This window comes from Sinohyriopsis cumingii, chromosome 1, assembly GCF_028554795.1.
Source record: "Sinohyriopsis cumingii isolate HCF-2022 chromosome 1, ASM2855479v2, whole genome shotgun sequence".
NCBI classification, from domain to species: domain Eukaryota; kingdom Metazoa; phylum Mollusca; class Bivalvia; order Unionida; family Unionidae; genus Sinohyriopsis; species Sinohyriopsis cumingii.
Genome location: NC_142961.1, coordinates 41,268,972 through 41,289,937, shown reverse-complemented (window position 1 = coordinate 41,289,937; position 20,966 = coordinate 41,268,972). Strand labels below are relative to the sequence as shown.

The 20,966-nt window shown below is 36.0% G+C and overlaps 1 protein-coding gene across 3 annotated transcripts in view; it reads left to right on the top strand.

Moving 5' to 3' along the window:
* LOC149806770 (uncharacterized) overlaps positions 1 to 20,966 on the top strand; it is a 146,383-nt gene that overhangs the window by 110,530 nt on the left and 14,887 nt on the right. For all 3 annotated transcript variants that reach the window (XM_089957298.1, XM_089957294.1, XM_089957295.1), the window contains 5 exons: positions 2,957 to 3,053; positions 7,412 to 7,460; positions 7,829 to 7,855; positions 10,475 to 10,546; positions 15,394 to 15,469. In XM_089957298.1, the coding sequence (XP_089813424.1) occupies positions 2,957 to 3,053; positions 7,412 to 7,460; positions 7,829 to 7,855; positions 10,475 to 10,546; positions 15,394 to 15,469 (321 nt within the window). The remainder of the gene's footprint in view (positions 1 to 2,956; positions 3,054 to 7,411; positions 7,461 to 7,828; positions 7,856 to 10,474; positions 10,547 to 15,393; positions 15,470 to 20,966) is intronic.

Here is a 20,966-nt window from a genome sequence, read left to right as displayed (position 1 = left end):
TTATAAAAAAACTAAAATAAAAATGTTTTGTCTATTCTGTTCATTTAGGTTGATCACCTTTTTTTGCAATATGTTTACACTTTTTCTTTATTTTAAGAAATCTGAACCAATGTATGCACTCTGTTTTTTAGACATTTAAATTCCAGTTGACAGCAACTTTTGTTTTCAAAGAAAGACAACAAAAAAACAACAAAATTTAGCAAATTTTGAATTTATAAATCACATAATGACCCAGTCACGAGTTTGAATATACATACTTGTTCAGTTTTAACTACATGTGTACTGCATGGGACTGGCCATTTAATTTATGGGGTTTGATTGTTCTTTCTGACTGGGATATATTTTTGTTATTACATTCATAACAAGATACATTTATTTCAAATAAGAAAACAATTGGTATGGTTCCTTATTATAATACAAATCTCAAGTTTAAATCACACCTCCGTAATCCTTTGATTGGATGTCAGAAGAATAGTACATGATATTACTGAGAACTCGTCAGGGCCCCTACTAGCCCCCTTCAGTCACTTGAAATTTGACTATCGGTTTATTCTGGTCCATGTTTATTGGTTAGTATGCATACTTTGAGTAAACAGAGACATAGACTTTTGTTTTGGGGTCCTTTTGAACTTTTGTTTTGGGGCCCTTTTGAACTTTTGTTTTGGGGCCCTTTTGAACTTTTGGCCAAGCCCCCTCAACACTTGACCTGATCTGGCCATGCTTGGAACTTGTGCAGTATTGTTTCACATCAGTCAAATATGAATGCGATTTTTTGTAAATTGCTTCACATATATCGTTCGTTATCGTTCTTTTCACTGCAGAATGAAATAATACTGATTTTCATATGATACATAACAAAGCAGATTGTGTGAACTGCAGTAGAAATAAGGAAATTAATGCATCTGTACATTCTGATAACATATTATTGAGAAATTTGTAAAAATAAGATTCATTGCACCAGTTGTACTCGAAATAGGTCCATAAGTACTTTCTGAAGTTTTTGTTTCATGTTAAGTAGATGATTCCTTAAAAAGCAGTAGAAAGCACTAAACCAATCTGAGATAAATTTAGAGGCCAATTTTAGTATTACTGCTACTGATAGGTCTTTTATTTCTGTAAAACCAAGTTAGAGAAATGTAAATTTTACATGTCAGCTTGACAGCTGTCATTTTATTAATTGATTGATGAATTGAAAGAAATGAGGAATCAATCCAATGTCTTTCACTGCATCCTTTGTAGCTGCCAAGCAGTATACCAAATACAGAAATCAGCAAAATGCTATTGAAAGAAATGGTTTGCATGTTTTATTTTTATTTTATTTTTTGTCTCAATAGACTAATGCTCCGATAGCCACAAAAAGGAAACTGGACTGAAATAATTAAATGTCTTATATCTGTATTACAACTATGTTATGGATGTATTATTTCCATATGGCTGATTACATTATATTTATATTTTTTTGTTATGATAAAAATTTTGTTTTTATATTTTCTTAGCAAAAATAATCAAATAAAAGGACACGTGGATTCAACCATGGAGAATGCCTTAATTAGTTGAGCATTTAAGATTTGCCAATTCTCCTCATTGTTATTCATTTCAACAATACACTGAGGTCAGATAAATTAGAAACAATCACCAAGCTTCTGCTGTTAATGACAGAAACATTTTTTGAGCTATAAACTAGAATGGGCAAAGTCAAATGATTTCATGTTAGAAACGCACCTTTCCCATGCTGAAATTGACATCGTCTTCTGATGCTAGTTTTATAACAGTGTTTCCAATGGTCACTATCTTTATTTCTGTACAACTGCTCAAGCTAATTTTTTATTAGGGAGAGACCTTTAAAGTTTCCAAATTGAGAAGTCACAAACATGCCAATCCTAAGAGGGATCAGTGTCACTTCCTGGTGTAAGGAAATTGCCAGCAAGCTGATCCTGAGATAGATCAGGGGTATCTTGCAGTTCAGGGAAGTCAGAAGCACACATATCCTAAGAAGGATCTACACAGAAAGAAGTTTGCAGCATTCTAAGCAAGTCCCTCCTTCCCAGCATAATAAAAAGCGTAGTCTTCTACTCGCTTGGCTAGTGTCAGGATTGTTGGATAGGGACTCGTTGCAATGATTTGTGTCACCTGACTGACCACCAGGTGCAATGCAATGGGTTGAGGCAGCAGGCACTGGGCACTCGGGCCAGTCTATGTGAGCTGCTTTGACATGTATTTGGTAAAGTCACTTTCCTTTGCATGATACACCCGACAGTATGTTACAATGCCACTAAAACCAACAAAACAACCAACCAAATGTTCTACTGTTGGTATGGGGATTTGTATTTATGAGAAAACACTTCATTATCAGTTTATTATATGCCTGCCACAATGTGGAGCCAATTATGGTATAATATTCTCCTTATCATCCATCTGTTACCAATTCCGGGGGCCCCGAGTGGCCGAGTGGTCTAATCCATATCTATACAATAACTCTGGTTCTCTAAGATCTGTAGTTAAAAATTTTAAACTTTTGCCAATGCAGAGGACTAATAAATACAGAGCAGGTATATAATAAACCATTTGCAATTCATTTCCTAAAATCATTTTACCATTGCATATAGTGATGTTTTCATTATTTAGTAGTTATGTCTCTGTTTTAGGTACAGTTCTAATTCAACTTTCATTGTCCCATTGTCAAGAAATGTGATTACTCCTGCAGTTCTGTTGATGGGAATAAACAGTTGTCATTTATTTGTCTTTATTTCTTAAAAGCTATTTATCACACACATTTGTTGAAACAATAAGAAATCCCCATTAAAAACTGAAGATCTGTTCCTCGTGACAATGCCAGGTGACTCCAAATCCTACCCTCATTTGTAAAAATTCTTTATAAATTACTGCTTTGCTGGTGTATTTTTATTTGTTTCATGATGGTGTTCATTTTACTAATATATACTTTTTCCATTTCTAGATGTTTCAAAAAGTGAAAGCAGTCGCATATATACCATCATTATAACAGTAGGGACAGTGTGTTCTGCTGGAATTATCTTTGGTTTGTCATATGTCTGGTAAGTATTGCAGTCATAGCATGTAAAGTAAACTTGTATAAACCAAGCTTTTGACAGTGAAACCCCATTACAGCATGATGATTAGGGTACACAGAATGCCATTGTGCTACAAGTAGATGAGTCAATTAATTGAAAAAAATACTGCTATACAAAATGGTGGATGTGGGGTGCGCAAACTACAGAGTTGTAAATTTGTATATTAATCAAGAATTACTTACAACAGTTACAACATATTTAATATTTATTTTTATTTTTGGCAGAGAAATCATTGATTGGTACGTACCTAATAATCTATGCAAAATTGTCCACTTAAGTGTAAGTAGTTAGAGTATATGTACTCGCCAGTTACCAGTCGATACAGTTGTATCCATGGTAGTAATTTAGTCCAATAATTTATGCAGATAAACTGCTAGATCCATTTGAATCCAAATATTTAATTTCGGGCTAATAAATGTTTAGTCACTCAAACAGAAAGCAGTTGACCTCTCTATACCCATCAAGAGCCTACATAGAGGATTGTTAAAGATGGGGGTGGGCATTAGGGGTGCATTGATAAACTGGTATACCAGAATATTGTGGTCTGTTGTTCTGGCAATTCATAATGCAATATGGTTTTGCTCTTATCTAATCACACAAGATTGCAAGAAAATGTAAAACAAGATGCACCATATGATTATTCAGGCAAAGTTTAATTGGGGGTTGGGGTGGAAAGTCAAGACCATGGGATATTTTTCCAATTATAAAAAATAATTCATAAACTTCACTTGGCCTCAGATATGCACAAGAGTTCAAGTTCATAAATATATAAATTCCTCTAAAGTAATTTATTTTTGTTTCCATGCCCAGGACGTACATACAACAAAGCATGTAATATCTGCTGTTATGTTTTATAATTTAGCTTTAAAGAATGAAAAGAGAGCAAAACATTTAAACAAACAGCTGCTGCATCTGATGTTTTCTGTGTGAAATACATGGTCAGTCATCTAAAAGAAATTATATCGCATTAACTTCCCTTTCTTGTCTCATAATAGCAGTCAGTGTTGACTCATTTTTCAAGTTAGTTTACAGGCTTGTGGACCTGAATTTTAATTTTCAGAAGAAAACAATTCTTTCTAAAAATGGATTTTGAAATTATTCCCAACAAAAAAAAAGCAAAATGTGCAGTGTGGAAATTTTAAAATATGGGTTTGGTATATTGCAATACAGTTTTGGGCTTATCATTGCACCCCTAGTGGGCATGTAAGTGTCAATTACTATTTTGTACATCATAACTTGAGATACAGGGATATTCTATCCAAAGTTTGTTTGATAATCAAAACTAATTTGAAGGTTATCATTTCTTTACATATTCAGCATCAACTGCTTAGTATTTTCTAAATAATAAAATAATATTACAATTTTTGGGGTGAATGATAGTAAATATACCATGAAAACTATTGGTATCTTTATTGCTCATGCTATTTTTTTCGTATCTTTGTCGATTCCTGTAGATACAGATGGTCTTTCTTGCCTATTGAGACAGTTACACATTTTTTACTGCATTTTTTGTTGTTATCTTGATAAATTTTATTGAGATTTTTTTCTCTCCCTTTAAACTGACAGACAGTCTTACTTTTAAGAACTTGTTCTTGTAGAAGTTATTATGGATATTATTACACCTTCTTGAAGCTTGTTTCACCAGAAGGTGTATGCTGAGATTACACCACCATCTTGCCACCAGTCCCACAACCTCTTTATTTTTGCTGCAGATTATTAGATATTTGTCCCTCTATATGTTTGACCATTTGTCTTTCCATTCAATATATGTCCATTTAAAATTTGGTTTCCTTGCAATTATGAATTCTGCTTTACATACCTTCACCAAAATAGGTTGCTTTTTGGGATAAAAGAAGTTTATCAAAGATCAAAGTCATCATGATGTACAAAAGCAAAATAATTTCTGTGTAATATGTTTTTTCTGCTTATGTATACCTGAACAAACCACACAGATGCAATAAAATGCTGCAGTTGCATTCTTTGTTTTAATATCAATTTCTGATATAACCAGATTGTGGCATGGCTGCTGAAATAGACAAGAGTTTGATTTAATAATTGGGCAAGATTTGTTGTATTCTTATAGTAAAAGTATTCTATCACTGCATCTTTATATGCATGACATTTTCAGGTTTTAATTTGTGAATGAATGTTCATATCACTGCACTTTGATCTTAGATGGTGTTTGAAAGATATCAGCTAAAAATTGTTAATATAATTATTATTGAACCATCAACAATATGGTAATTAAGTCTTTGTTTTTGTCTTCATTGTATTCTATGTACAATTATTGCTTAGTCCAGGTTAAATAATATTCAACTGTCATAGACAGCCAAGCACCAAACATGCATTGGATGAAACAGATTTTCATAGGCAACTTATAATTGAGTTTGATCCAAAATGGGGGTTATTCACTGATTAAAACATGCATATATTACACTGAAAAAGGTAATTCTTACTATGCATCATAGTTATTCACTGATTAAAACATGTGCAGGTATTACACTGAATAGGGTAATTCTTATTATGCATCATAGTTATTCACTGATTAAAACATGCATATATTACACTGAATAGGGTAATTCTTATTATGCATCATAGTTATTCACTGATTAAAACATGTGCAGGTATTACATTGAATAGGGTAATTTTTATTATGCATCATAGTTATTCACTGATTAAAACATGCAGGTATTACACTGAATAGGGTAATTCTTATTATGCATCATAGTTATTCACTGATTAAAACATGTATATATTACACTGAATAGGGTAATTCTTATTATGCATCATAGTTATTCACTGATTAAAACATGTGCAGGTATTACACTGAATAGGGTAATTTTTATTATGCATCATAGTTATTCACTGATTAAAACATGCAGGTATTACACTGAATAGGGTAATTCTTATGCATCATAGTTATTCACTGATTAAAACGTGCAGGTATTACACTGAATAGGGTAATTCTTATTATGCATCATAGTTATTCACTGATTAAAACATGTATATATTACACTGAATAGGGTAATTCTTATTATGCATCATAGTTATTCACTGATTAAAACATGTATATATTACACTGAATAGGGTAATTCTTATTATGTATCATAGTTATTCACTGATTAAAACATGCATATATTACACTGAATAGGGTAATTTTTATTATGCATCATAGTTACTCACTGATTAAAACATGCATATATTACACAGAATAGGGATTATGCATCATGTTGTTTTAGAAAATTTGATGGTTTCACTTTGAAAGGCACGCTGTTCCAGACAAGTCAGTGTTCCAACACTGTTGTATGTTAGGTTTGGATAGAGATTTCCAGCTTCAATGTAATGCATGATTAGATTGAATATGATTCATTATGTCCTGTAGATATTGTAGTGCAATATCACTTAGAGCCACATATGGGGCAGGGGAAGTAGAATAATACTTGTTCACTCTCCTGCATTTTGCAGAAGGTGAGTAATAAAGGCACGAGTTGTGATTGCTTTGTTAGCATGTCAGGCATGTGAACTAAAGGGTTTACCATCAGATCAGCCCGGGTTGGCTCCTGTGGTGTGTCCTTTGGCAAGGCACTTCATTGACCTCATCACTAAATAACCTATTTGTGCTAATAGACATCATGTTAAGTTACCATAGATACTTGCCTATAAGTCGAGTCCAACTGCAAATAGTATCGATTCTGATCTGCCATTTTTATAATGTACCTTCCGATCAGGGTCTTTGTTGTTTGTTCTTCTGATTACTCTGAACAAAATGCACAGACCCAGATCTGCCAGTGCATTATGCTATGGTCAATCTTGTTCTGTGCAGTTTACACTTGGACTGGTCTTATGTGTGAGTGTATTTGGTATATATAGGCTGTACTAGCCTTATTCTAAACAGTAATTTAATCAGTTTCCACTTTAATTCCTTGAGCAACAGAATTTGCAAATAGAATGAAGTCCCATGATGTGATGCTCTGGACTGACTGGAAAAAGGTCACCATGAACCAAGAGAAAAAAACACATTGCTTAATAATAAATTTCAGTTCTATTGCACCAAGCTTAAGATGTGGTATTGATTAAAAAGAAGAAGAAAAACTTGGTTGATTTCGAAAAGGAAAATGTCAAGATCATGGTCAGCTTGTCCACCCTACCCCAACATATTGTATGTATTGTTTGTGATAAATTAGAAATCAAGTTCTAAATAATATCACCTTTTGGATGGGGTGACAGCTCAAGTATAATGGTGGCAGTAGAGGAGAATAATAGCTGAAATCAAAGAGATGGTGTCATAACATAGTTCTAATGTAATTCATATTTATTTGCAGTTTGAAACGTTTGAGAAGATGTGTGAAACGTCCATCTATCATTGTTCCAGTGAGTAGACAGAGGATTGAGTTCTTTTACTGTTTCATCCTATATATATATATATATATATATATATATATATATATATATATATATATATATATATATATATATTTTTCTTTATTTTGCATTATACTTTAAAAGTTGTGCTTGGGCATGTCTCTAAGTCATTGGACACATCAGATAACAAAAATAGAGCTTATTTTATTTTACCACATTAATACTGGATATATTTCATCATGTGGTAGCAAAAACATGATATTGTAATGAATTTTGAAACCACCATAAACAATGATCTTACTGTGAAGATCTTATTCCATTATTGACCTACATTTTAACTTTAACATTAAGTTAACTGTTTTGTTTCTTTCTTTTAGGATGTGCATCACTTCAAAAAAGAAGAGGTTGGTAAACATTTTTTTTTATTAACTTGCTAGAATATCTCACCATGCTGATTTTTTAGAATAGGCATAAATTCTGTATTTTTTATATGAGAGCTTCACTGGTCGCACATATTAAAGGATAAACGTGTGCAGCATTACTAAATCTCCACCATTCTGTCTTCACAAGTCCTAAACAGCAGTTGTATTGGATTTCATAGCACCTGCCACCTGTGGAGGGGGCTGAGTGGGGAGGGGCTAACTTTGTGCATATATAAATTAGTCCCACATTCTTGGTTAAGTGCTTGCCTTTAACTCAGATTTTTTTGGTATACTGAATAAATACTATTTTATCTGGAATGATGAACCTTGGTGAAGGGATGAATGCTACAACCTCATCACACAAGTAGGTCACTGTAACCCATAGTTCATGCTCCACTGACTTTAGTTCAGGTTTGTTTTAGTAGTAGTAATACATTGCTGTCATTATTGTCTTGCTTACATCTCACGGATGCAAGTCCCATCGTCCATTTTCATAATTCTATCCTCCCATCAGGTGGAATATTCCAGAAACCTATAACAGAAAGAACATTACCCAGTCTGACATCATAGGTCCATGCAGAATGCACCTCCTTTTTTCCTTATATGCTATACAAAGTACACACGTTAGAATCTCATGGATAATTGCCATCATTTTTTGCACTTAAGTCATTTTGGAGCATTTGTATAAAAAAATTCATATTGAGTGGGTTATAATCCTGTCAGTCCTTGCAAATTTTAGTGTTCTGTTAGCTCTAGATATATTTCAGGTGTTAACTGGGCCTTGTGGAAGTTCTCAACCAAAATTGCCCCACATGTGTTAATTGGGCCTTGTAGAAGTGCTCAACCAAAATTGTCCCACTGGTGTTAACTGGGCTTCTTGGAAGTGCTCAACCAAAATTGCCCCACATGTGTTAATTGGGCCTTGTAGAAGTGCTCAACCAAAATTGTCCCACTGGTGTTAACTGGGCTTCTTGGAAGTGCTCAACCAAAGTTGTCCCATGGGTGTTAATTGGGCCTTGTAGAAGTGCTCAGCCAAATTGTCTCTCGGGTGTTCATTGGGCATTGTAGATGTGCTCAACCGAAATTGCCCCACAGGTATTAATTGGGCCTTATAGAAGTGCTCAACCAAAATTATTAAGGGTGAAGTATTAAGTCCTGGAAAACTTATTCGGGTGCCCATTATACTAATTTGCACAGGTAAAGTTCATGAAGTGGAACAACCCTGTTCATTTTAAGTTTAGAGGTAAATCAGGGAGATGCATGTTAAAGAATAAAAGTTATTTTACTTGATTGCCATGAAGGAAAATGTTTAAGCCATTTGTATTAAAGATTACTGGCAAGTTGGTGAACAGCACGGAAAGGTTTTTGTAAGTCAGATTTTCTCCATATATGAAATGCAAATCATGATTATTTCAATCATCAGTTCAGGTGTGATTTGAAGGCCAAATCTCTAAAAAATTTTCCTGTGATTCAGGAAGTGATAAGCTATCAGTAAGGCAAGCAGAGCACAGCAAAATTAATTTTCAGAACTCCTGGTCAATGGAGTTGGACTTTATAAAGATCCCATTAAACTTAAAAATATTGTGTTCTCCCCCTCCCCCCCCCCCCATCACCCAGTGGTTTGGTCAGACCCAGAAGTGATGTATATTAATTTTCTATAGAGACAAGCATATTTTGTTGTAAGATTGCATCAGAAACAGTTCTGAAAAGTTATGGTCATCAAGTTCAGTTAGGTTTCAACCAGGATTCATGCAGAGAATCTAGCTGGAAAGTTTGAACAACAGAACAAACAAGTCTTTTATGAGTACAGAAATGAACACAAATGACACTAGCATTACCTTCAAACTCCCTGTTGGAAGTAATGAGAGTAGCAAAAATAGATTCTATTCAGGCCTAGTTTTTGCATTCAATGGATTTTAAAGATAGAAGCTTGTTTGTTTGATTGTATTTAATGTCAGTGTGGTTGTGATTATGTGACTGTTTGCACATGTGTGTATGGTGTTGATAATTGAGATTGCTAAGTATACCATTTTCACCCACTGCTGCAGTGGCCTAGTGGTTAGAGCATCTACCTGGGATGCGGAAGGTGGCGGGTTCAAACCCTGGCAGAGTCATAACAAAGACTTGTACAAATGATACTAACAGCTGCCTTGCTAGGTGCTCAGCATTAAGAGGTTAGTGTTAGGACTGGTCGGCCTGGTGATCATGTAAACTGACCCCCCACCCCCCAATTGGGACCACAAAATACACTTTTTGAGTCAGAAAAGACCCCAACACTCTCTGGAAATATGGCAGTTATGCTTATGTCCCATCACAGTACCTGTTGGGGCATGTGGTTGGTTGGCCTGTCTGTCTGTCACACCTTTGTAAGCTTTTGTGTTTAGGGCATTTCAGGTGAAGGGACATCTGTGTTCATGAACACATTTCTCGCAAATCTTTTTTGGCCATTTACTCCATCAAGCATAGTCCTAAACTGAATCTAATGGATGGATAGGATTTATGTATTGCTATATCATCTCAGCTATCAAAGATAGATAGATATTTGAATAGAGATAGATATAGAAAGATAAGTAACAAATAAATGTAAATGTTTATTCACAGGTGCATGCAGGGTTAGATGAAATTTACATTGAAGTGAATGATCTGAAAAAAACGGGAGCAAAGGCTAGTGAGGTATCCATTCACTTGTACATCTTTTATAAAAAGAATTTAAAGTAAATATTTTATATATATATTATTGCATGTGTTGTAGGGGCCCCAAGTGGTCGAAAGCGCTCACCGATACGGATTACTGCCATCTCACCTCCTGCATGTATTTGAGTCTTGGGCTCAGCCAATGTGGGAACATGAGAAAGCTTGCCAGTCACTTCTCGTTGGTCGGTGGTTCTTTCTGGGGTATTCCCGGGTTCTTCCTCCACCATTGATACTGGCAGCTGTGTATAGCCTATCTTGTGCTGAAAAATGGCGTTAAACCCCATCACAACAAAAATAACAACATGTGTAGTATTCAAATCTACATTGTGATCTGTTAAGTCCATGTATTGCCCATCTGTCTCATTTGGTTCTCATTGTAACTTCAGTTTTGTTATCAAGGGATGAAAATCTTACTTCATGAGGATATGTAGATGACAAAAGGAAGGTGGTTCTTGAATGTAGCCTGTCAGAAGTGGGTGAGGCAGAAGTCCCATTTTATCCATCAAATACATTACCCAGTCACATTAATGTTAGGAATTAACTTTGCTACTTGCAGAATCCAGCACCCTTAGAATGACTCAGAATCCAGCACCCATAGAAAGACCAAACAAATTTTGATATATAGTATCAATGGGAATTTATGTTTCTGAAACATTTGCCTTCACACCTATGTCTCCATGACACTACCAGATGACTGTCCGTATAATGGGTCTTCTTCTGTTTAAATTTTTCTTTGGTACATGTAGCACCATACCAGTATACCTCCCGAAAATCCATTCATGATGTTTTATATTTTTGGTGCTTACATAAAATAGTAATGTTATATAGCGAGCACTGTTGAATAATTTTACATTTTCATACGTTATAATTTCAGTGTATTAATTGGTGTACAGTTTGCATCTGGGAATCCCGCTCGAGAGGCCCCAAGCAGAAATAACAGTAGGTACGGATGCCAGTGCACACAGTTGGGATGCCTACCTGTTGCTGACCTTCACTTCCATCAGTGACACATGGGAGCCTGGGGAAACTGCTTGTGCGCATCAACATCATAGAAATAAAGGCTGTCATCAGTGCCTTTCACTTATTATGAAAAGATCAGCTATGAGGCAAAATGATCCTCATTAGGTCTGACAACCCTGTGATGGTGCCCAATCTCCACCAACAGGGAGGCACCAGATCACAAGACCTGTGTGTTCTGATTTGGCAGCTTCATGGTTGGTGCGACAATCTCCTTATCAACATACAAATCAGAAACATTCCTGGCAGAATCAGTGTCTTGGCTGACAATCTATCCAGAAGAGGTCAAGTCCTTCACATGGATACACTGTCAATCATTAGGGAGGGGTTGTAAGCATTTGGCTCCCATCCCACTGTGCTGTTACCTGAAATAATCCAGAAGTTACAAGGTTAGAATGGCAAAATTCTGATAGCCCCCTCAAATGGGACAAGTCCTAGTCTACTCATTCTAGTGAGAGATTTGCCCAGGAAGATTCCAGCAAACCCAAATCATCTCTAACAACCACGGTCACGTTGGTCCTTCCCTGCCTGGGCCATCCTCTTTTTCTGTGTGTTCAGCTCTTATCAGGACAATCTTGTGAGACAAACAATTAAAACCTTTGATTGTGGAGAGAATCTGAAGAGCAAGAAGACCCTCCACTCTGAAGGCTTACAAGGGAAAGTGGCATGTTTTTAGGGAGTGGTGCCATACCAACAACATTGTCCCTCTGTGTGCCTCAATCCCTCAACTGGCTGACTTTGAGGAGAAAAGTTGGCCCCAATTGCTGTCAAAGGCTACTGCCCCATGATACTGGACACATTCTGGCATCATTTCAGACATGATTTGAACATGATATAGACCTATTGGAACTTTTAGTTTTAGCTTGGCTCGATTCAAATCCATTCGAACCTCTAGCCCACACTTCCCTAAAGTCACTATCATACAAGTTATGTTTCTTGAGAGCTTTAGCTTCGGCATGCAGGGTAAGTGAGCTGCATGCCCTTTATGTCAACCTGAACTCTCTTCATTTCAGATTGGAGGGTTCGGTGGTTCTTTTGTCACAACCAGGCTTTGTAGCCCCAAAAGGTTACCATCTGTGGTATAATCCAAAAGTGATTACTCGCTCGCCCTCTTCCATAGACATGTTGAGAAAGGCAGTCATGCAAGATCCTGTTTGTGCTCTCAAGCACTACTTGAAATGCAGAGAGACAAGTTGTGGCACACGCAAATGCCTCTTCCTTCTGGTGTGGGCCAGAAGACAAGATATCACACCTCAGGCCCATGCTTCATGGCTGAAGTGGATTGCATGCTCGGTGTACTCTGATGTCTCACCAGATGAGAGTCGCCTCATGAAATTTACTGCTCAGAAGCTTTGAAACATCTTTGAGCCTAGCATTTGAATGCAGTATTTTGATTCAAGATATAAAAGAAGCTGTTAGCTGGCATGTGGAGTAAACCTTCCTGAGCCTTGATCTCAGAGATTTAGCATTGCACAGGCAAATATTGACTCTGGTAGGTCCAGTGGCAGCAGCACAGATGGCCACCAGACCCAACTAGATGAATCATCACAGCCTGTTGGCTTTGCTGGATTCACAGATGAAATTTTTTAGGAAAGAAGATTTCGCTATTCATCGTTTCAACCATATGTTAGGGTCACAGGTCAAGTGACCCCAGGCTGTGTTACTTATGTAATTAGGAGAACGGGTTATCGTTCACATGGGGAATCCAGCTATTCTTCCTTAAAATAATACCTGAGGTAGGGGTCGGATGCTTAGCATCCCAGCTTCCTATTATTCTCCTTACATAATGTGATTGGGGAACATATTCGAAGGAGAAAGCAAATTTTTATGTAAATTATGTTTCTCTGAGAATACTTACTCAGTCACATTACTTAAAAACCCTCCCAACCACCCTGCCATGTGAGCATCCTCATTAATATCTCGCTCAGCTAACAACTAACAACACTTGGCAGTGCCAGTGAGAGGTAATGGGAAACAGTTATTGCCCTTTGTCTATCAAAATAAACAAAAGGTTGATTTTCGTCATTTTAGTAGGGCTGGATTCGCGAGGTAGCAAGCTAATGTCCCTTATGTAATGTGATTGTGTAAGTATTCTCAGAGAAACGTAATTTACTTAAAAATTTGCTATCATTGGCTACCATAGAACTTCTACAAATTTGAACTGATAAAGTTAAAAGTTAGCCTTATAAGAAATATCAATTACTTTTTGTTATTTTCATATTACATCCATCAGTTAAATGTGATGGTACAACAATACTATCAGTGTTTTTTTGTTCATAGTTTTTCATGCATAGAACTTGTGTACTTTGGGTCAACAGGTCATGCCACAGCTCCCTTATTCATATTAATGTGCCATTTTTACAAAACAATCGCACTTGGCTTGAGATAATCATGGTCCATTGTTTACAACATGCACCAATTACAGTTATTTGTTTTGTTTTGGTTTGGTCTTTTTAAAGCAGAAGATGTAGCTGGATTCTGTTGAGATCATTATTTAGATTTTTATGAAACATAAGATCAGATGATACATATAAACATGTGAGGAAATAATAGCACATGATGAATACTGTATGTATTGAATATGCTAACAATATTGCAAAAGTGCAGGGTTATTTTTATGGGAATGGAAAAAATTAGGGGAGAAAAATAATCTATGTTGGGGTTTGCACCCAGTAAAGGAAATAGCAGAGTGGACAGCCAAATAATGTAACCCCATGACTAGGATTTTCTTGTCTCTGTACAAATCACAACTTAGGTTCTGTTATTCTCAGATACTATTGCTAGTAGAGTCACATGATATGGTAGGTAAATGTTGCATGATAGTACAACAGCTGTCACAGAAATTTTTTTCACCCTTGCATTTAGCTTAGATTTGTCTTTGTTAGATTTGTGTTTAACTTGGTTTCTTTTTTGCTATTGCCTAACTTGAGATAAAGGTGCTTCACAAAGAGTACTACTTACTTCATTAGAATTTGGTCACAGTGACCTATATACCCCACCACAGTAACCTGAACTAAACTTTGTGTTTAGCTTAGTTTTTCAGACATTTGCCTGCAGAGTCATGTTACATTGCATGTAGATGCATCATCAAGAGTACCATACTCGGAAGTCAAACTAGAACACTGTAACCTATATTTCTCATGGCACAGAGGTGCAGAAACTTTTGTGCTCAGCTCAGTTCCTCAGAAACTGTTAACTGCAGTCATGTAACTAGGTATTAAGTAGATACATCATGATTGATTTAGTCAGAACTAGTTCACTGTGATGTATATTTTATGCTCCAGTGATCTGCATTAACCTTTGCATTTCACTCTGCTTTTTATTCACTATTACTGTAGAATAATATAAATTAATACATAGGAGCCTAGTACTTCACATGCTATCAAAGGTCAAAGTGACATACAGTTTATTCTTGGCAGTCATGTACACCCATATTTTTGTGAGTTTATTGGTCCCCTTTGCTTGTGCAATTATCAAACCAGATTTGAGGATATTTTCTTAGAAGTATAGAAGTACAGAATCACAATGTCAAAAAAGATGAAAAAAGATGTGACCAACATCAGCCACTTGGTATGTCTTCATCAGACCGTATTGATCATGTTGAGTATAGATGAATACAAAACTTCTTTTCTGAAATCATATGTACAAGTGAGCTTTGCTGTCTTGTTGCAGTTTTGTTTTTGTTTACTATGTTATCTGTTATCAATTATAATTTTATTTACTGTTATCAATTATAATTTTATTTACTAGTTTTGTTTGATACTATATTATGAACATATTTCATTTTTTTCTCCCATTAATTTTAACAGATAAACAATAAGAATGGTGGCTTAGATGCTGATAGTGGCACAGGGGGAAGTGTGGAGTCCAGTTGCAATGGAGATGGTAATAATAATAATGACAATAATAATAATATTGATAATCTCCTTAATTGCTGTTTTCTTCTGCAGTGAATACCACTATTATTTATTTTAATTTGCCTGGGAAAAAATTTAACATTTGATAATCAACTTTCAGATTACAGTTCATATTTGCTCTCAGTGAGGTAACATCATGTTTAAGTTTTCTTCTTTCTTTGAACTGTGATAAATTTTAATTTAATATTATAATTTCACTGGATTGTCATATTCATAATGGCAATAAACATAGGATTACTTTGAACTTGGCAGCATGTATGTATTCACTCACCATCCTAGAGATTATTACATGCCCTGCATGGAGGCAGGGTTGTATCGTAATCCATGTGTCTGTCTGTCCATCTGTGTCCTTCCATCCTGCAGTCTTTGATGGATTACGATCAAACTTGGTAAATTATGTGTTTATCACATAAAGATGTGCACATTTACAAATCACTTTGCTTTAGTCATGTATCTTAATGCAGAATGATAGAGTCTTTAACCACAACTTATCCCATAGTTTTTGATGGATTGTGTTGAAATTTGGTCACTATCAGGAGATATGCTTACTATGCTTTTATAATTTTATTTGAATTTCTACCATTTTTGCCTTTCAGCTTAGGACAGTGTAAAACACATTGGTGTTAGTGTAACTAGTCTTGTAGGTTTTTGGTGGATTACAATGATATGGGGTCAATATTATTGTCATCACATGAATGTGTGCATATTGGGAAATGATTGATACTGTATTTCTTCTTAACCCTTCCATCACTAAGTAAATTTGTAGACATAGAGTCCTCAAGACTAAGTAACTTTGGAGTTGTAAAGTAAAATGACTTGTGGATTTTGAAATAACAACTGCCAATTTTAAAGATATGTGGCTGGATTAGGTGTCAAAATCAAGGTTAAAAATTAAGTTGTATGACTCAAATGTGCATATCTATTACAGTTGTTAAAATACATGTGCAAACAGGTAACACAACAGGTAAAATACAAGGAATTCTTTTTACCTCTTCAAAACCTAGAAAGCTCCCAAAACTTATTCATTTGACCCTAGATGTACTCCTTAATAATTAAAGTAGCAACACAAGTCTTTATTTCAGGTATTTGACAGGTAGAAGCTTATCAGATTCTTGTTAAAGTTAATTGTGAGTAAAACTATAAATTCCACAGAGCTGTTTTTCTTTTATCTTCAAGTAGTATAAAGCTAATAACACCAGTATAACAATTGAATTTATAGAAGAATCTATAATTTATAATGTCTATACATGTAATCTTTATTCAGTTGTCACCTGCAGACTACACAGGCAAGTCTTCAATACCAGTAATACACCTTTGTATGAAAGTCCACAAAACAGGTGCTCCTGGCATTAACACACAGTGGAACTTTGCATTTGTCACACATTAATGTAGTTTTGGAGACCTGATGGGATTATCTGTCATAGATGCACCTGGATGGATGGCATTGTAGTTTTTGTGCTTCTTGTTGCTGACTTCATCCAGTCTGTCAGCACTCCCACTTGGCACAGTCCAGTGTGCTTTCTCATCCAGTCTTTTTTCGTCAATGTTCAGTTGTCTTGGTCTTTTGAAGGTTCTTCTTTCTTAATATTTCCAATCAGCTCATGGGCCATGTCCATGCAAAATGACAACAAGTCTCTTGCCCTTTTCTGGGTGAATTATGATCCACGACTGTACCCTTCAAGACAAAGGCATTGTACAGTGCACAAACTCTCTCAATTTTATCTCTATCCAAAATGCGATCTCATGGTTTTCTTTTCTATATTTAATCTTGTGCTCTGGTCTAACCTGTCCACACCTCCCATGTATTTAGCATAATCTGTCACTGTATGTGTACAAGGAAGCTGAGTTCTTGTTCCATCTTTATTCCATCACTCTGTAGTTTGATCTGCTACTGGTTGGTGACATGATGAAAGATAGTAGACAATACGATTGTCTTTCCAGTAGGATGCTAGGAATGGGCCACTCATGAGCCAGTCTGATGTTCCTCAACACATTCTTCTTTCAGCAGCATTTGATTGTACCTAGGCTTTAGGATAATCTTTATGATTTGTTCTTATTGTTCCACACAGGTATGTTTTCCATTGGTACAGGTATCAGCCAGGTGAAGGCTTGTATAGAAATTGTCAGTGTATATCTTATATCCCTTCATTTCAGTTGGTTTGGTAAGAGCAATTACCACCTTAGATGACGGGCCAAGGTTTCCATTCACAACTTCTGCATTTTTCCAACATAAACATCAAAATTATAACAATGTGACGTCACAGGGTCTGCCACAACCCATATCTTTATTCCAGACTTAACCAGCTTATCTTTCAGGTATTGTTTCAAGCTTAGTCTCCCTTTAAAAGGTACCATTGCTTCATCAACCATAACTTGTTTGTGAGGGACATATTCAGACTGGAATGCATGTCTTAAACGGTCTAACAAATATCTTACCTTGTGTAATTTGTCATTTGCAACACACCTGTCATTACTGAAGTGCAGGTAGCATCTGATCTGAAAAAATTGATCTCTGGACATAACTTGGCCAATTTTGTATCCCAGAAGCCAGTGCTTATCACTTTCTGACCAATATGATTCATCCCTGTTAAATTTCATGGTGTCCATAATAATTTAAATTCCATAAAATGCTTTGATTTCATCCAAGATGAGATCTGTCCTCACACCTGTATCGACCACTTCGGTGGCCTAGTGGTTAGAACATCTGCTTCAGATGCGAGAGGTTGTGGGTTTGAACCCCGGCCAAGTCATACCAAAGACTTACAAAAATGGTACTAACAGCTGCCTCACTTGGCACTCAGCATTAAGAGGTTAGTGTTAGGATTGGTCAGCCTGGTGTCAGGATAATGTGACTGGGTGGGGCATCATGCGGCATGATGCCTCAATGCTAGATATCACTAGAAACTGTCATACTGCAGACATTGTAGCGATATGACTGAAAAATTGTTAAAGCTATGTTAAAAGTCCAAATCACACACACACCTGTATCACATCTGGCATGTTTGATCATCACATTCAAATTCGTTAGACGGACAATGTTCCAAAAACTTCATCTGAATAGAATATTTGAAAATATTGCAAAGCTTTCCAGGAGCCATCTAACACTTGGGTGGGTCCAACTCTCTCAGAAAACTTTCGTCTAAACAAAATTAGGTTTTGCGTACAATTCATCCGATTCAAAACCTTCAAAGTCCTCTTTGTTGTCATCACTGTCACCCACAAGTGCATGACATTGTCTCTCCAGACGTCTTCTCTCATTTTCATCCAACTGTGCTAGGTCGAAATTGGTAAAATCCTGATTATTCAAAATCTGACACTTCACTCTCATCTGATCTTTTTTCAAACTCTGCCATTTCGGATACACATTTCACCATTCGGAAAACTCGTTAAAAGTGCCTACTTTGTTTGATATTTCTAGTTGTATACAAGCTAAACTCATGAGATAATCCAAACATGTCTACATTACAAGAAGGAAGTTTTTAGAGGTACCCCAAAATTGATATAGTTGGGTGCTATAACATTACAGAAGAACACTGATCCACCATTAAAGCGGTCCACAGTGTTTACGCACTTACTTCCCCTGGACCGGAAAACCTGTCCATAGTAATGAAAGGGTTAATGTACCTGAGGATGCACGTCAGCAAATTACTATGCTCACTTAATTAATGTTAGAGTTATTGATCTTAATTTATGTTAGAGTTATTGTTCTTTTTGTCTTGCAGCATGTAGTATGAGACGTTTATTTTAGTGCAAATACAGAGATGCCCATCATCATAAAAAAAGTTTGCCCCAAATTAATGAGCCTGTTCAGGATTCACACTGCGGTAGACAAATATCACAGTTTTTCATATATAAAAAAACCGAAATAAAATTGAGTGGAAATTGAAGCCATACAAGATTATTTTCAGGCCTTTTAAGTCTTTTTGGGCAGTTGGTTACATATTGCAGTGTCCCAAAGAGAGTGGAGAACAAGGCAAAATGAAGAGAGATTTTCATAAAGTCATCAGTGGCACCATTACGACTGGCCAGAATATGTGGGAAAAGACAAAAAAAGAAGCAAATGTTACATATTATCAGTTTCCGCTAAATAACTTGAGAGAGTTTTCGGTCCTGTCTGGTCTTTTATGATATTTTGCAACATAAGATCAGTTTCTGGCATAAAACTTGCTATTTTAATCAGAACAGTTCATTTCGGTCCTTCACAGTCATGTAATCAGTTTGGGACCATTATGCAGAATGCTTCTGTTTGCTTTATTGTGTTTTTTGCTGATGTACTGCAGTGTTTGTTTTATTTTTAATTAGATGTGTACAACATTGGTGTTTGTGAACTATAACTGGCAGTGTTTCAGTAAACCTTTCATGTGTGCCTTGACCGTAAGATGTTGGAGAGTGATTGTAAGCCCACCCTGATTGCCATGAAAGTAGATTGGAAAAGTACTTCTGGCTAACTCAAAAGTGGCAGAAACAGTTTGGAGAACAATTGAAAGAATACGAGAGCTGTGTTATATCACTGTACATAGACATGTTTTGTAATGTTTTTAAATGATTTTGTCATTCTTCTGGCCTCCACGTAGAATTTTTCTTTGTTGCAGTCAGTGTCCCGAATTGTTCAGTAGAATCATGTATTTTTTACCCTCTTGTCCCTACTTTCCCTGGTTGGCAATGGGCATTTCTGCAGCTAGTTTTTAGTCCAACTGGGGTGGCCTTTGGTCCATCGTCTGTTGCTTTTAGCACAAGTTTATTATCACTAAACTAATGGCAAAATTATCATGAAGCTTTACACACACATTCATCTCAAAGTCGAGTTGGTCTTAATTGAAAATGTGCTGCTCAGATATCCAGTACACCTCTCCCTCAATAACTCGCGCACAATGGGGTCCACAAACATAGACCGCACTATAAACAAGGCACGAGTTAACAGAGGGACCTCCACAAATTGGAAAAAAATCACTTTGACATTGAGGAAACCGTAAAGGGGGGGGGGGACCGGCGTTAGGGAACTGGGCTATTTAATGACTTAATGACTGAATCCTCATTTTGCAATCACATCGATAATAGTTTTTCATAATACACTTTTTCTAATGAAGTTGTTCATTATTCTGTTAAAATAACATTTTTTCTCTCAAAATATCCAATGTATGAAAGATCATTCCAACTGGTTTGAACAACCATCACGTGTACATGAAAAATCTGTGTATTACATCACTGCTTTTTGTTTTCTTGATGAGTCTGGTTCCCATAGTGGTGTTTAATAGTATCTTGCCAAATCGGTAGTCCATAATTTGGGAACTAGACTAACTGTGGATACGACCAACCAAACAAGATTCCCTTTTTTTTTTTAATGCAACATTTTTTCGTGACACATCTACATCGAAACTCAATTTTTTATTGTTCAGTTAGTACCGTGTTAATGTCATGATTTCAGTGGAAGTAATAATGAAATTTCTTATCATCCCTGAGGGTAT